This window comes from Bubalus kerabau, chromosome 10, assembly GCF_029407905.1.
Source record: "Bubalus kerabau isolate K-KA32 ecotype Philippines breed swamp buffalo chromosome 10, PCC_UOA_SB_1v2, whole genome shotgun sequence".
NCBI classification, from domain to species: Eukaryota; Metazoa; Chordata; class Mammalia; order Artiodactyla; family Bovidae; genus Bubalus; species Bubalus kerabau.
The window spans coordinates 64,041,189-64,058,849 of NC_073633.1; the positions used below are offsets into that span (position 1 = coordinate 64,041,189).

Here is a 17,661-nt window from a genome sequence, read left to right on the forward strand (position 1 = left end):
GACCAATAATTGAATCAGTAATACAAAAACAAAAACCTCCCAACAAAAGTCCAGGACCAGATGGCTTCATAGGTGAATCCTACCAAACAGAAGATAATCTAACAGTCTTTTCAAACTATTCCAAAACTTTTCAGAGGAAGAAATACTTCCAAACTAATTCTACAAGGCCAGCATCACCCTGATACCAAAACCAGATAAAGATAACACACAAAAAGAATATTACAGACCAATATCACTGATGAACATAGATGCAAAAATCTTCAACAAAATATTGGAAAGCCAAACTTGACAATACATTAAAAGGATCATACATCATAAGTGGGATTTATACCAGGGATGCAAAGATGGTTTCATATCTGCAAATCAGTCCATGTGATTCACCACATTACCAAACTGAAGAATAAAAATCATAAGATCACCTCAATAGAGGCAGAAAATCTTTTGACAAAATACAATATCCATCTATGATTAAAAAAAAAATACTCTCAACAAAGTGAGAATAGAGGGAACATAACACACTAAAGCCATATATAACAAGCCCACAATTAACATCATACTCAATGTTGAAAAGCTGAAATATTCTTTAAGCTCAGGAGCAAGGATGCCCACTGTTACCACTTTTATTCAACATAGTTTTGGAAGTCCTAGCCACAGCCAACAGAGAAGGAAAAGATTCAAACGGAATCTACATTAGAATGGAAGAAGTAAGACTGTCACTGTTTGCTAATCACTTGATAATACACATAGAAAATCCTAAAGACACACCCAAAAAATTTACTAGAACTCATCAGTGAATACAATGAAGTTGCAGGAGACAAAATTAACATGCAGAAATCTTTCTATACATTAATATTTATTAATATTAATATTTAATAATATTGCATTTTTATACAATAAAAGGCACACTACTAGAGAAAATTTAAAAAATAATCCCATTCACAATAACATCAAAAAGAATAAAGTACCTTGGAATAAATCTAACCAAGAAGGTAAAAGACCTATACTTAGAAAACTATAAAGACACTGATGAAAGAAATTGAAGATGACACAAACAGATGGAATGATATACTGTTCTTGTGGATTGGAAGAACTAATATTGTTAAATGATCGTACTACCCAAGGCAATCTACAGATTCAATAAAATACCTATCAAAAGATAACATTCTTCAAAGAACTAAACAAGTAATTCTAAAATTTGTATGGAAACAAAAAAGACCCCCATTAGCCAAGACTATCATAAGAAAGAAGAACAGGAGGTATCACACTCCATGATTTGAAACAAAGCTATAATCATCCAAATAGTATACTTCTGGCACAAAATCAGACACATGGATCAAAAGAACAGAGTGGAAAATGCAGAAATGACTCACATTTCTGATATGGGCATGTAATCTACAACAATGAGGAAAAGACAACCTCTTCAATAAATGGTACTGAGAAAACTGGACAGCTACACACAAAAGAATCAAACTAAACCACTCAGACCATATACGAAAGAAAATTAAAACTAGATTAAAAATGTCAGTGTAAGACCTGAAACTTTTAGAAGAAAATACAGATTTTGACACCAGTTTTAGCAATATTTTAGGGGATATATCTCTTCAGGCAAGGAAAACAAAAATAAAATAAATGGGAATACAGTGAAAAAAAAAATCTTTTGTACAGCTAAGGAAACTATCAACAAAACAAAATGATCACCTACTAAATGGGAGAGGATGATATGTCCAACAAAGTGTTAATGTCCAAAACATATAATGAACTCTTTTCAATATCAAAAAAAACCCCAATTTAAAAATGGGCAGAAGACTTGAATAGACATTTTTCCAAAGATACACAGATGGCCAACAGTCACATAAAAACATGTTCAACATCACTAATTATCCAGGGAAATGCAAATCAAAATCACAATGAGATATCACTTTATACCAGTCAGAATGGCTATTATCAAAGAGAGAACAAATAAGTTTTGGTGGGGATGTGGGGAAAAGGAACACTTACGCACTATTGGTGGGAATGTTGATTGCTGTAACCACTCTGGAAAAAAGTACAAAGCTTCCTCAAAAAATTAAAAATAGAACTATCTATGATCCGGCAATTCCACTTCTGGGTATTTACGGGAAAAAATGAAAACACTAATTCAAAAAGATACATGAACCCCTATTTTTTTGCTGAATTATTCACAATAACCAAGATATGGAAGCAATCTAAGAGCTTGTTAACAGATGAATGGATAAAGATGATGTGGGGTGTGTGTATAAATGAAATATTACTTAGACATAAAGAGGAGTGAAATATTATGATTTGTATCAACATAGATGGACCTAAAGGGTATTATGCTAAATGAACTAAGTCTGACAGAGAAAGGCAAATACTATATGATTTCACTTATATGTGGAACTTAAAAACCAAAACAAATGAACAACCATAAGTAAACAAAGTCATAAACACAGAGAACAAATAGGTGGTTGCCAGAGGGGAGGGTTTTGGGGGAGGGAAATAGTTGAAGGAGATTAAGAGGTACAAACTTTTAGTCACAAAATAAACTAGTCATGGGTATGAACTTTACAGTGTTGGAACCCAGTAATAATTACATAATATCTTTCTGTGGTGACAGATAACCACTAGACTTATCATGGTGATTATTTTGAAATGTATAGAAATACCAAATCACTATGCCATGTGTACCAAAAGCCAAAATGGTGGTGTACTTCAATTAAACCTCAAAAACAAACTCATAGAAAAGGAAATCAAATATGTGGTTGCCAAAGGCAAAGGGTGGAAGCTGGGGGTGGCGGCGGGAATTAAATGAAGGTGGTCAAAAGGTACAAACTTCCAGTAATAAGATAAATAAGTGCTTCCCTTGCGGCTCAGCTGGTAAAAAATCCTCCTGCAATGTGGAAGACCTGGGTTCAATCCCTGGGTTGGGAAGATCCCCTGGAGAAGGGAAAGGCTACCCACTCCAGTATTCTGACCCGGAGAATTCCATGGACTGTATAGTCCATGGGGTTGCAATGAGTCGAACACGACTAAGCGACTTTCACTTTCCAGTAATAAGTACTAGGTACTAGGTAAATAAGTACTAGGAAAGATAAAGTACAATATGATAAAGATAACCAACACTGTGCATCTTATATATGAATTATTGAGAGACTAAATCCAAAGTGTTCTCATCACAAGGAAAACTATTATTTTTCTATTTCTTCAATGTTGTATCTGTATAAGATGATAGATCAGCACTAAACTCATAATCATTCCAGGATGCATGCAAGTCCAATCATTATATTGTACACCTTAAAATTATATACTGCTGTATGTCAATTACAACTCACTAAAGCAGAAAAAAAAAAAATGCTCTCCAAGAGGAAAAAGGAAAAGAAAACCACATCAGAACCAGAAAATCAAACTGAAAATTATCCTGTGCAGGAGATAAGCTGCTGTGGAGAGCTTGGTGGCTGGGTGGCATCTGAACTTACTGCTGGTGGTATCAACCAAGCCATCTCTTTTCTTCCTGCTTCCCCACTTCTCTTTTTCCTCCTCTCTTTTTATTCTTTCTCTCCTTTTCTTCTTTCCTACCACCTCTGTCATAGTCCAATGTGTACTGCTTCAACCAGCACGTGCTGCAAGAGGTTTTCAAGCTTTATTAAAGCCAATAGGAAAAGATTGTCCTGAGTGAGTCATGTTGAATTCAATAAATAATTTATGGGAGGCTCTGAGAATGCCTCAGTGATGCCTGTGAAATACCTTCTGACTGGAGAAGCCTACCCTTTGGGGGAAGTAATCCCAAACAAGAAAGGTAGTTGGGGATTGCACTTTAAAAAAATGTATTTGACTTCAGGGGGAAAAATATTGCCTAAACAGAAACTGCTGATGAAGTCACAGAATGACTCCACCTCTGGAATGAGCTGCATTTTCATGTATTTTGGTAAGAAGTTTGGCTCTTAATTGAGAACTCAGTCACTCTACCCACTCAAGGGCAAGGTGATAAGGTTCTATCAGACCAAGCGTCTAAACGAACCTGAGACTCTACCAAGGTCAGAAATGCTGCACTTCAAGCCAAAAGATCTCTCTTGGGCTTGCTTGTTTTGACTCGTAACTATAAATTTGTCTTGTCTAAGTGTCCAATCATATTATAAAACAAAGCGCCAATCTCTACGGTACAGCATCCTCTGAAGCAACAGGAGTCCTGAATGTACATTTTGGGGATTTTCTAATTTTTCCACTCTTCTGATCTCCACAGGACTTTAAATTACTTCCCCTGAGATCAAGTAAAACAAAATGCTTTTGGAAGTGCTGAACCCAAGGCATTACAATGTCACCAGCATGGTGTCCGAAGTTGTGCCTATTGCTAGCATTGCAGTCCTGCTGCTCACTGGATTTCTTCTCTTGGTTTGGAATTATGAGGACACATCCTCAATACCAGGTAAGGCAGTCGTCTATTTCTGTATCTAAAGAGATTGTTTCCTTGGGCTTTTGATCCACGAGGGTAAAGGAGATTCTACAAAACGACAAAGAGTAAACCTGGGAAGTTGGCTGAAGTCCACAGCATGTAAGCAAAGGAGGACTCAGGTGAAAAAATGTTTAGCCAATTATCTGCACATGTTTAATGACAACATTAAAACAATACCTCAGATAATCTCTTCCAGGCTACACTTTACTTTGGTAAAATAGACTTGGCACAAGTATCCTTTAAAATAAGTTTTAGATGGGGACAGCAAAGTAAAATTCCAGGAACTTATTTTTCTTTTGATTCAAATTCGTTCCAATTTTGCTCTAAAGGTGAAAATGTCTCTGGAATGCCTTCTGTCCCCCTTTCTGTCTCATTCCCACTTTGCCTCAGCCATGTCCTCTGCCCTCTCCCTTCTCAAACTTATTCCTTCTCTTTATCCCATTCTTTATTTTCTTTTATTCTTGGATAAGGTGGTGATGTTGATGCCAACATAAGAGCTGGATGGATCCTGGATAGTGGAAGAAAAATGGGGGACCACTATCATTGCCTTGAAAACCTAAAAACATCTTCAAAAAGCTCTGTGGACCAATCAAAAGTAGAGCATAATATAGTTATCCAGATAATTCCAGTAGAAACACCATCACTCTACACTGTCATACTAAGAATTCTCAGAAATATCAGATTGCTTTTTAATTTTCAGGGAAAATTCCTCACAGCAAGCATCTGTCTCCAGTCCCATAAGATACTTGATAAGGCTTTATTTCAAGAGCATACTCATTACACACTTTCAAGTGTGGGCCTCTTTGCACAGTGATGGAGAGTGGGAGTGTAGGGCTGCTGCAAAATGCCCCGGGTCTGGTTTCTTTATCATTTTTGAGAGAACGGCCTGTCTCTCTGCTTGATTCAGCCTGGTATTTTAGGTTACTTTAAATGCCCAAATGTAATGGAATGCTTAGTTGGTTTTCTTCTCTACTCCCTGATAGGGGTCTGAAGGAAGACTGTTCCACGGTCTTTAGCTCATTGAACCCCTTCTCCATCACTGCCCCTTTCTCACTGGATTCTCTTCCCCCAGTGGGCACCCAAGTCAGGGTCCATGAATGGTAGAGGTGAGGGAGGGGCTATTTTTAACAAGTTGCCCCAGAGGTGTGCATTGCAGGTGATGGTAGAACTGCCTTGGACCTTTGGGGAGGTGGGGGGAGGCAAGCACAGAATGAGCATCCCTGAAGCTCTGGACCAGGAGCCCAAAAAGGGCAGCTCCTCTGTCTACCACCTCTGGGCTGGGGACACCAGGCTGTCACACGCTGACAGTCTATGACACTATCACGCAATGCTGTCATTCTCAGCCCTGCCTGAGGTGGGTCCTTACGTGGACTTTTCATTTTCCCAGGTGGTTTTCCTGAGCAGTCAGGGTTGAGAGCCACAGAATGGAGCCCAACCCCTTCATTTGAAAGAAAGGGAAATTGAGCACCAGAGAGAGCCTCTGCCTGGTCCAGGCGGTATGAGTAACGGTGGAGCCAATCTCTTCTGTTCATAGGTGAGGGGTTAAAGCCCCAGAAGAGAAAAGGCTTGCAGCATCTCAGCTGAAAGGCAAGTGGGAATAGGGGGAGCAGGGAAACCACCAGGAAGTCCTAAATCCCAGATGGATGTTCATTTTGCCACTAGGGAGCTTCTATTGAATAGTTCCATGCTTTCCCTGGGGAAAGTGAGGTCTGGTTAGAACTCTCTAGTTCTAGAACCCTCTAGGCCAGATCCCTCCAATCATCAGCTCTCTGGGCTCTGAGTTTTATGCATATGGAGAATCTCGGGGTCAGTGGAGCCAAAGAGTTGAGAAGGTACAGTGAGCCAAATCCCTCAACAATTTTCAAAGCAGTTTCACACCCACTTTCTCTTGTGAACCTCTGGGCACTCTGGTGAGGTAAGTGTGTTGATCCCTACTTTGCAGATGAAAAAGCTGAGACATAAAGAGGCCAGATGTCCACAGCTAGTAGACAACGAAGCTGGAACTCAAATTGAAGCTTCCTCAACCCACATTTACTGAGAGACCCCGTGTTATCAGGTCATGGGGAAGGGGGTCCAGGAGTGTGAAAGGTAACCCACATAGGCAGAGGACATAGTGCCAGGGAGGGCCACGAGGGTTGGAGAGGAATCACTCCTACTTGGCGATGTGCAAGCTTCATTTGGAGAAACTGCGCTAGTTTGCTGATCTCTGACAAGACTACTGTTACCTGGCACCTGGCAGCTCTCCCTTCCCCAAGGTTACAGGGTGATGTCTAACCTTGCACGTGGGCCCTCTCGCCAGACCCTCTCTCTGCCCTGTGCACCACATTCTTTATGGGAACACTTGGAAAAAAGGCATGGTGACACAGTTTCCTTTTGCCCGTTAAAAATCTGTTCTACATAAAATGCACAAATCAACACGTGATCACAGATCAGAACAAAAAGGAGGATCTAGCAGGATCCCAGAAACTCCTCTTGTGCCTTTCCAGTTATACCCTCTGTCACCCCCAGAAGTAAATAGCCTTCTATTCTATAATGATCACTCCCTTGCTTTCTGATAGATTTTTCACCTAATTTCATATTCTAAACAATATCCTTCAGTATTACCTGCTCTTAGATGTTTTAGCAATAGGAATCCTATATTACTTATTCTTCTGTCTTGCTTTTTTTCCTTACATTTTTGCCTGTAGGTTTCATTCAGGTTGTGGCATGCAGCTGCAGTTCATATAGTATGCAGTTACATGAACATCTCACTGTTTAGTCACCTATTCTACTGCTAATGGACATTTGGGGTGTCTTCATTTTGGGGCTATTGTGAACAAGGCTGCTATGAACATTCAAGTGCACAGGTTTATTTTGTCTAATGAGGTTTAGCTTAAGATTCTCTTCTTAAACCAGTCCATTCAGACTGAAATGATTGAGACCAAAAGGAATTGGTGTGGTGTGGACTACTTTTTACTTGTAGAGCTGTGAAGAGCCTCATGTTAATTAACTTGTGTTGTTGTTTTAATTATTTTGCGTGTGTGACTCACCCATATAGATCAGAAGATGTAAAAGGACATTTGGATTTATAGGAACAAGAACAGCAGTATCTTAAGCAATTTCTCTTTTGAGTGGTGCTGAAATACTGATTATGATCTGATGACTTTCCTAGGTCCCAGCTACTTTCTGGGAATTGGGCCCCTCATTTCCCACTGCAGGTTCCTCTGGATGGGGATCGGCAGTGCCTGCAATTACTACAACAAGATGTATGGAGAATTCATGAGAGTCTGGGTATGTGGAGAGGAAACCCTTATTATTAGCAAGTAAGTCTCAATAATTGGAGAAATACTTTAAAAATCAAGGTTGGGGTATTTCCTATTAAAAAGCAAACTCATTTTGATATTTTGCCATCTTTGTTTCCAATGTCTTTACTACTTAAATAAAGATGAGTGATTACCAGGTTAAAAATCTAACACTTGAGACAAACAGAATAATTGGGTTTTGCTTGAAACCTGGGGTATATATAATGAATTCTGGAAAGACTGGAAATTATTCAAAATATCTCTGAGCAAGGAATGTGGAAACTTAGAATACAGAGGATTTGGTTCTGACAAAACACTTGAAGGAGAGGTGTTATCTTTTATACTTCCCTAAGATTTTGGTCTTAACTGTAGAAGCAAGCATGAAAACAAATGAACAAACAATAGTAATAAAAAAGAAATACCTGAGGGGAGCGGAATTCTGATTGCATCAATTTGCTGATGTGTTTCTAATGCCAACAGGAGGGTAGACAGCAGACGAAGAAGGCATTCTTCTCTTTACAGAATGCTGCTATCCTAAGGTGACTGTCAGTGTGCCGGTAAAAGCAATGGTATTCTCCTGCTCCATTACATTTTCCAGATAACTAGTAGACTGAGTTCACTCCAGTGTTAACAAAATATGGATCAACTAAAGAACTAGCTTTGTGAAATATTACTTTTCTTACTGACTGATTATAGAGAATGAAGCTTTTAAAATAAAGCACATATCATAGATGTTCAGCTACTTTGCTAGAATTTTAGCAAAGCTAACTGCCAGAATGTCTCATTAATGAGATTTTATATTTATAATCCCTGACAAAGATTTACTCAGAAACTAAGACTGACCAGCGTATTTTACTTATTTATTAGAATTGTTTCTTCAGATACATAGACTATTGCCCAGAAATAAGTGAAGCATTTCTGGAAACTACACTGCTTTTTTCATGCCATATTATACATCATTTCTGAAAATACCGTGGTAAACACAAAGCCTGAATACTTTGAACCAAATACTTGAAAGAAGGGAGGAGGGGAGAAAAAGATGTTATCCTTTCAAATATTTCTACCTATCCAAGAATGTTATTTTGAACCAAACTAATTCCTCAATCGTTGCCTGGGTGTTTTCCCATTTCATTCAGTTTGCTGTTGTAAGAGTCTTAACAGTAACTAAGACAGACTATGTTTATATAACTAAACATGTTTATACAGCTTCAGCGGAAATGTCATTTTGGGTGGAAATGTCATTTCACTGGGTTAAAGTCAAACACCCCAGTACAGTGGTTCTCAGACTGTGGTCCCCTGACCAGCAGTAGCCACATCTGGCTTTCCACCCTTGGTCCCTCCCTGACACTCTATAAATAAGAAAATCTGGGGTCGGGGCCCAGGGATCTTTGTCCATAAGGCCTCCAGGTCATTCTGAGGCACACTCCAGTTTGAGACTCACTGCTCTAATGGTGAGAATATAGGTGCTCTTAGGTTTTACTCCTCTTGGTGTATTGAGCTCTGCTCAGCCAAATTTAAATGAATTTGACATGTTCTCATTTTCAGAATCATTACTTCACTCATTTTTGCAGCCAATTTTGAGTCTCAAAATTGTCCTGGAACAGATGACGATTCAGCTTGGGGGACTGGGACACTGCCTCCTGCTCTTTGATCTCCCAGGGCAGCAAGTTGCCTTCCAGCCCTCCTCAAGTCAGCATCTGCCTGTCCCTCAGATACAGGTGAAGGGACCCACAGGATAGTTATCCAAAAGGATGACACCTGCAGCCCAGGATCTAGAGCAGTGCTTCTTGCCCTGGCTTTACATCAAAGTCGCCCAGGGGGCTGTTCAACATCCCAGTGCCCAGGTTACATCCCAACTTTTATAGTCTCTTGATGGGGGAACCCAGGCATTGATGGTGTTTAGAGCCCTCTAGGTAATTCCAATATGCTGCAGACTGGAGGGAGGAGAGGAGGTAAGAAGCTCCCAGGACACAGGGCTTTTCCCTTCAGTATGGGGAAATGCTGAAGCAGGTTGGAGTGGATTTGCCTAATTTTCTCCCCCTAAGGTCTAGGTCAGGTGGTGGAGGTGCAAGACTAGACCTGGAGGGAAGAATGAAGCACCCGAGAAAGGATCAGATGACCAGGACAGAAACAGCTCGTAAACAGTAGATACTCAGACCCCCAGATAAATGCCCAGGAGCCTCACAGGCAATTCCTGAAATAGGATCCCTGTCACAGCACGTGCCATCTGACCAGTTTGCCCCTTACAGGAATGTGACCTTACTGACCTCGAAACTGTCAGATGCTTCCTTCACACTGAGGACACAAACAGCCTTCTGCCTGCGCCCAGCTCCATCCCTGCTCTCCCCGTTCTTCCCCGGTCAGGTCCTCACAGGCTCTTCTCTGGTTGGAGTCTCTGTGTTCTCTATAATTGCCTCTGAGCCGCTCGATTTTGTTGTTAAGGGCTGAGCTCCCCACAGGAATAGGACGTGTTTGTCCCCATCTCCTTCCCTTGCTGCTCTTCAGATCCTTCCAGAACTTCCTGTACCTCTTGAAGAGACCCCACTGGACCCCAGAAAGCTTTTTCTTTGAATAATATGCCAGGTCTTTTCTCTTCTGAAAGTTTGATATCTGTCATCATTACAACTGTGCTGAGATTATGGCCCAACTTTTCAATTCAGCTTAGTTCTGAAGTGGTGGGGGCTGCAGAACTTTGGATGGGGAAGATGTCAGGCACCAGGGCTGCTGGGCTTCTGCCTGAGCAGCTGGGGGTGGTGGGAGGAGGGCATCTGATCATCTGTAGGTAGAGTGTGCAAAGTTCCCCAGGCAGGGGTGCTGTAAATAATGAGGGGCCACAGACACTTCGTGCCCTAAGTATATATTGGTGTTTGCAAGAATATCAAAAAGAAGAACGTGGGTAGCATCAATAAGGGAGTAGCACTTAATATGCTAACTGGGGTCAAATTGGCCCATCTGCTACCAGTTTAAATACTATTGTTATGTGTTTATATATCTGTTTTAATAGTGCATAAATTTATCCCCATGTTGTGGGATTTTTACGGTAAAACTCAGATAGTTCCAGGCAAACCAGGATGGTAGCCCACATTATTATCAGGTAAATATGTGCTGTATAAAAGATGAGGTGAGTGGAACATCTTTCAGATGGGGAAAAATCAGGTTTCCATTTCAGATATGTTGACTTGACTTGCCTAGTACCACTGAATGGGATATTAAGAAGGAAGTTCTGATCATCCAGACCTTCAACTGTAGTCATAAACTAGCAAAGGAGCTGAGGAAGAGAGCCAAACAGAAAAGGGAAAACCAGGAGAGTGTGGTGGTCTGAAAGCAAGGTGAGGAGTGCACGTCAGGGAGGATGGAACTGTCAAGTATCCAGATAGTGCCACAGGACTAGACAGAGATGTGAGCATTGCATTTAGCACCAGGGAGGTTAAGGGTGACCTTGACAAGGGGAGTTTCAGTGGCATTCTGGGGGCAAAATGTGACCACCGTGGAGAATGGGGAGAGAAGAATTGGAGGTGCCAGGTACAAACTCTTCAAGGAGTTTGTCCTAAAGGAGGCAGAGGAATAGAATAAGGGTTGAAAGGGGTATTTGGTCCAAGTCTTTTTGTTTGCCAAGATACAAGATACTATAACATGTGTGCTTTGATGGTAATGATGAGTCACAGAGGAAAACCATCGATGCAGCAGAAAGGAGGAGTGTGCCAGGTGAGATGACAAAGAGGTTCAGGTGACATGTGGAATTGGCCTTGAATAGGGACATGGAAGTTCATCCCCAGTAACAGAAGTGAAGTTGAACGTATGGGCACTGATCCTGATGGTTGGACTTGCAGAGGTTTTAGTTGCTTCTGTTTTCTCATTAAAATAGGAAATCAAGCCTCTGTGTGTGTGTTAGTGTTGTCCAACTCTTTGCGACCCTATAGACTGTAGCCTGCCAGGCTCCTTTGTCCATGGGATTCTCCAGGCAAGAATACTGGAATGTGCAGCCATTCCCTTCTCCAGGGGATCTTCCTGACCCAATCAAGTCTGTAGTTGAGATTAAAGGTGAGGAAGTAGAACAGTGAAGAGAGGAGGCAGGATATAACAGTCATAGAGGAGACAAGAGCATGACTGGACTCAGGAAATGTACTAGAATGGGCAACTGCACCATGGGTCCATTTGAATTTAACTGAGACTTCCCTCTGTGTGTGTGTGTGTGTGTGTGTGTGCATGTATGGTTTTTCCCTGGCCCCATTCAGCTGCCAGGTGCAAGCAGAGTAATCTAAGAGTTGGCTTTAGCAGGGTTGAGATTTTACCAGTGAACTAGGACAAAGTAAGTAGAGGTTCAAGGAGGTGAGGATGCATGACACGCAGAGACTTTAATGATAAACAAGAAATATTTTTCCAACTTCCTAGTAAGAAAAGTTCAAATGAACAAGAACGTTAGAAGAACAATCTCCGAACAATCTCCCTACTTTTTGTCCCCTGACCTTGACCTTCTGAAGAGACCATGTCAGTTGTCTTACAGGATGCCCCACATTTCATATTTCATTCATTGTCTCATTATGGTGTCATTGAACATACTCTTCTATTCCTGGTATTGCTTATAAACTGAACACTAGGTTTATAAGCTCAGTTCAATTCAGATTAACTGTTTTGTAAGAATATTTTCCTGTTTAGTCCTAGATACTTCATATTGCATCATAATCGGGAGCCCAGGGAAGGTGGTCCCATATTATGAATACTAAATCTGATCAGCTTAGGATGGTTGCAGTCAGGTCTCTGTTATATTCATTTTCTCTTGCAGTGACCTCAGTATTAGAGCTGCATAAGATTATTAGAGGGCAAAGGACAGGGAAAACGTGATAGGACTGATGGAGTGTGAGTGACAGGCACAGAACAGGTGTACAGGAAGCAAGTGTTTTTGAATGTTTGGTACCAGTTGTTCCATTGATTATCTCCCCATATTTCTAGTATTCATCAGTCTTGAACCTCACCATTGGTCTGTGAGTTCTTTAAACTCAGAAGGGAGGTCTTTTTTTTTTTTTTTAACCACCTAAACTTCTTTTTTACCACCTAAACTGACTTCCTGGCTACTTTTCATTCTGAAGAGACAAAACATTTGCCTTCTTTGGAGATAGCTTTTGACTTCAGTCATGTTTTGAGAAGAATAACAACTCCAGGGACCAGGCATCTTAAACTACCCAGTATCCTTTCTGAGCTTGGGGACTCTGGTCTCTTCTCAGTGGTGAGAGGCCCTCACTCTCTCAGTCAATCAATGTAACATACCCCTTACCTAGTGTTACAGCCGGTACAATTACGGGAAGGAGGTCTCCTCTGTCCTCCTAAATGTCGGGAGAGCTCTGGGCTAAGGTCCTTAGCGCCTCACCAACCTTCCCTTCTTCGCTCTTCTGATTTACTCTGGTTAGATAAGACCAGCCTACTTTTGATGAGTGATCCTTGTTTTAAACTGCTTGTCTTTAGTCACACTTTCCTTGCTGTGTGTATTCCCTCTGTCTTGCCTGTGTGTGTGTGTGCTAAGTTGCTCAGTCATGTCTGCCTCTTTGCGACCCTATGGACTGTAGCCCGCCATGTTCCTTGGTCCATGGGATTCTCCAGGCAAGGATACTGGAGTGGGTTGCCATGCCCTCCCTGAGGGGATCTTCCCAACCCAGGGATCGCTTGTATCTCCTGCATTGACAGGTGGGTTATTTACCACTAACACTACCTGGGAAGCGTTCTTTGCCAAGTTAGAGCCTCTGTCTCAGCATAAGTAAGATATTGGTGCCCCTTAAAGAACACATTGCCTTTAAATGATAGCTCTTTATTAACCAGCATTTAGTTGGATTGATTTGGGATTTCTTATTTTTTTTTTTAAACTGATGAGGTAGTTCCTCAAAACATATGGAAAGACCAATATCTTTTATGAAATATGCCAAAGCTCTAGGAGTCAGAGTAGAAAAATACTGTTCTGCCTGTTTCCTAATTAAAATGTGTATACTAGTTTGTGAATAATGAGGAGATAAATTGCTTGCTTTCTGCTTTAATTATAGAATGAGGTGGGGGAAGGTGAGAAAGCTAGAGGCCTAAAATCTTTTAATTAATAAGAGTTTCAGTCCTTTCTATAGCATGATATTTCCACACAGGACAAGGTTTGGCTAGTTGGTCAAACTAATTCCCTGAAACACAAATAGAAGCATCTGGATATTTGGTTTTTTGCTTTTATAGTTGCTAGGAAGAGAAAACCTTACCCAAAACTTAGGATAATTTAGTTACTATTATCTGGGATTAAATCAAGAATATATGTGACTTAGAGAGTATTTTGGTTTGAAAATATGATTTTGTTCCTAAAATATATATCAAGTAAATTCATTCATATGATAATTATTTTTCATTTCATAGCACTGCCATTATTTCAGGGGCTTTCTTTTAAAGTTTAAATGGGAACTTGAAATCCATCACAGATGTGTGGGTTTGGCTCGTACTTAGCCCACCACCTAATCTACTCAGTTGGAGCTGAGCTCCTTTGGCCCAGGGTCTTCTATGGCAATGTGTTCTCACAGCCATTCACTGAACAACCTCATTAGAGCTAAGTCATCCTTTCAGGAGCCAATTGCAACTTGGAGAGAGAGAAGCTAATGAGAAGATGACCACCCTAGCCCACTGGAAGAAAAAATGCATAGGGTATAGTAGCCACTCCCAGTCTTTGAGTGTTGTCTGTTCAGAAAACAGCCATAGTAGGAGAATTTGCAGTTGAGAAGCAGAATTTTAGTATAGAAAGAAGGAGGAGCCAAAGTAGTAGTGAATACATGAAAATCTGTACAATATTAAGCACACCAAAATAAGGGAGAAAATAACATCTAAAGTAAAGCTAACATCAGAAATATGTTATGCATCTAGAATTTGCACAATTGAGCACTGTGTGATTCCTTACAACTTCTATCCCCTGCACACCAGAAAAAGCCCAGATTCTCCCTCTCTTGCAATGTCAAAAAGATGTTTATAAATATATCCTAGGGATTTCCCTGGCAGTCCAGTGGTTAAAACTTCACCTTCCGATGCCTGTGGTGTGGGTTCCATCCTTGATGGGGGAGCGAAGATCCCACACACCTTGCAGCCAAAAGAATCAGGACCTAATGACCTAAAACAGATACAATATTGTAACAAATTCAATAAGGACTTTAAAAATGGTCCACATCAAAAAAATTTTTTTGTTTAAAAATATATTTACTTTCCTGTTATAATGTGCATATTTTTCCTTTATTCCTCTGCTCAAATGTTTGATCCCTTTCTGATGTCATGATCTGTGTCTCTTCTGAACTCCACTTTGGCCTTGGACACATGGAATAGTGGGAAAGCTCTGGAAGGTCTATTTTAACTTCCCTAGCAGACTTGGGGGAGCCTGGTGGGCTGCCGTCTATGGGGTCACACAGAGTGGGACACGACTGAAGTGACTTAGCAGCAGCAGCAGCATACTTGAACAGGTTGGCTCTTGAGCCCCGAATTTAAAGGTTATATCATTTTAGCTCTGCCTATGGCAGCTCCTCACCAGAGCACACAAAGTGGGCATCTTTTATACACATTCTGGCTCCTGTCTTGTAAATACTGCTGAAGCACAGACTAATACCAGTTCACCCTGCACTGACTTTCTTCATGTCTCCAGCAGCTGCACTGCAAAAACCCTCTCCTTCTCTGCTCACCACTCTGTCCCTCTTTTTAATTCCCAAACTCTGCCTCTTTTTTCTGATTATCTCTGTGAAAAAATGGCTGTCAATTTGAAGATACTCAAGTGGAAATTCTTTGAAGTTTCAGAAACATATAAGGAGGAAAGTCACTCTGCTATGCTTCTATGTTACTAAGATGGATTTACACTTGGCCACGTGGTCCACATATAAATACTGTGACATAAACCCTGTAATCTGAAGAGCCTGTTGTCCTGCCCTACAGAGGGGTCTGGGTAACAAGCTTGGAACAGCTGTGCTAGCACAGGGAGGTGGAAGGTGGTACATGAGACCTAAGGTTGGTCCAGTGGTTTGTGTAAGCTTTGTATAGGGTGAGATTCATGCTGAGATTTTTTTTTTCCTCTGATGGGCAAGGCTGAGTGAGGTGGTAATCCTGTCTGCTGATGACTGGGTTTGTATTTTTGCTTTGTTTGTCGTTTAGATGAGGTGTACTGCACAAGGTGCTACTGGTGGTTGAGTGATGCCAGGTCTCGTATTCAAGTGGTTTCCTTTGTGTGAGTTCTCACTATTTGATACTCCCTAGGGTTAGTTCTCTTTAGTCTAGGGTCTTGGAAGTCAGTGCTCCCACTCCAAAGGCTTAGGGCTTGGTCTCTGCTCAGGAACGAAGACTCCACAAGTGGCTTGTTGTGGCATTAAGTGAGATTAAAATAAATACCCCAAAACGAGAAACCAAAGAGGAACCCCAGACAAATGGCAGTTACAAAATCAGGCAAATAATAATTATGATAATGGAATATACACATACACATATACACCCATAAGCAAAATCAAAACAGTCCAACAAAAATAAAGTACAGTAGATTGATCTTGTGAACAAAGGAAATACTTATATCTACCAGTTAAGAACAAAACTAACTAAAGCACAAGTTGGAAAACAAAACTAAAGCACAGTGCCAAGTGGGGAATAAAACAATGGAAACAAAACTAACACATACATTGAGAAGAAAGGAAAGAAAGAAAAGAAAGAAAGAATATGTATGCAAAGTTAAATAGAGGTAGATAAAGAAGATTTATATACATAAAGATTAACTGCAAGGGGAAAAAATAGTAGGAAAAGCAAATAAAGGGATAAATGTAGAAAAAATAATAATAGGTTTAAAAAATTAAAATTAATAAAAGAGAGGAAAAAAAAGGAAGAAGGGGGAAAAAAAAAAAAAGGCAAACTCCACAGAACTGCAAAAACCCAATGGAGAGGCAGAGGTTTATAACAACAATAAAAAATGTGACTGAGAAAAAAAAAAGCTCAAAAGCTTAATTAGATTTCATAGTGTCAATAAAATCAACAACCACAACAGAGGGAGGTGGGAAGGGAAAAAAATAAAAATAAAAAAAAATCCAAAGAACCTACAGAACAAGTCAAAACCTAAGAATAATAAATGTTTTTCTTGAGTCACCGCTGTCAGAGTCCTTTCCCTCGCTGGGAGTCACAGTCCACGTCACCTCCCTAGGATGCCCTCTAACACTGTGCTGATCTCTGGACCTGCTGTGGGGCAGCTCAGATTCTAATCTGGTCCTGTTCCTGTGTGTTCTTTCCTCCAATGTCCACAGCTATCAGAATTAGTGCGTTTTCTTTTGTGGGAGCTCTCAATGTCCTTTTATATATTCCATAGACACAGAGTCTGCCTAGTTGATCATGTGGATTTAATCTGCAGCTTGTACAGCTGGTGCGAAGGTTTTGGATCATCTTCCTTAGTCACACTGCCCCTGGGTTCAATTGTGGTTTTATATCCACCTCTGCATGTGAGTCATCCATTGGGGTTTGCTCCTGAGGCTTCCCTGGAGGACTTGGGTCTGTCCCTGTGAGGGCCAGGTCCACAGGTGGTGCAGCTGCTTGGGTCGCAGGGGTTCTGGCAGCACCAGGTACTCAGGGGAGTTGGCAGCTAGGGCAGCAGGAAATATAGAGCTCTAGAAGGGTATGGCAACCAGTATTGGCCAATATGCTCCAGTATTCTTGCCTGGAGAATCCCCTGAAAGAGAAGTCTGGCAGGCCATAGTCCACAGGGTCGCAAAGAGCTGGACATGACCAAAGCAACCCTGCATGGTTAGACGCAAGACTTTTTTTTGCCTGTGGCAGCTTTGCCCCAGTAAGGGTTGAGTGTGAAGGTGGCGCAGCTGCTTGGCTTGCAGGGACCCTGGCAGCGCCAAATGTGCAGGGACACAGACTGCCTCCACTGCAGGAGTTCTGGCCCTATCAGAGTCTTTTTTTGAGCCTCTT

General features: G+C 41.0%; 1 protein-coding gene across 1 annotated transcript in view; it reads left to right on the top strand.

Moving 5' to 3' along the window:
- Positions 1 to 4,275: 4,275 nt before the first annotated feature.
- LOC129620598 (aromatase) overlaps positions 4,276 to 17,661 on the top strand; it is a 30,757-nt gene continuing 17,371 nt past the window's right edge. Inside the window, exons 1-2 of the mRNA XM_055536396.1 lie at positions 4,276 to 4,420; positions 7,599 to 7,749. Coding sequence (XP_055392371.1) covers positions 4,276 to 4,420; positions 7,599 to 7,749 — 296 coding nt within the window. The remainder of the gene's footprint in view (positions 4,421 to 7,598; positions 7,750 to 17,661) is intronic.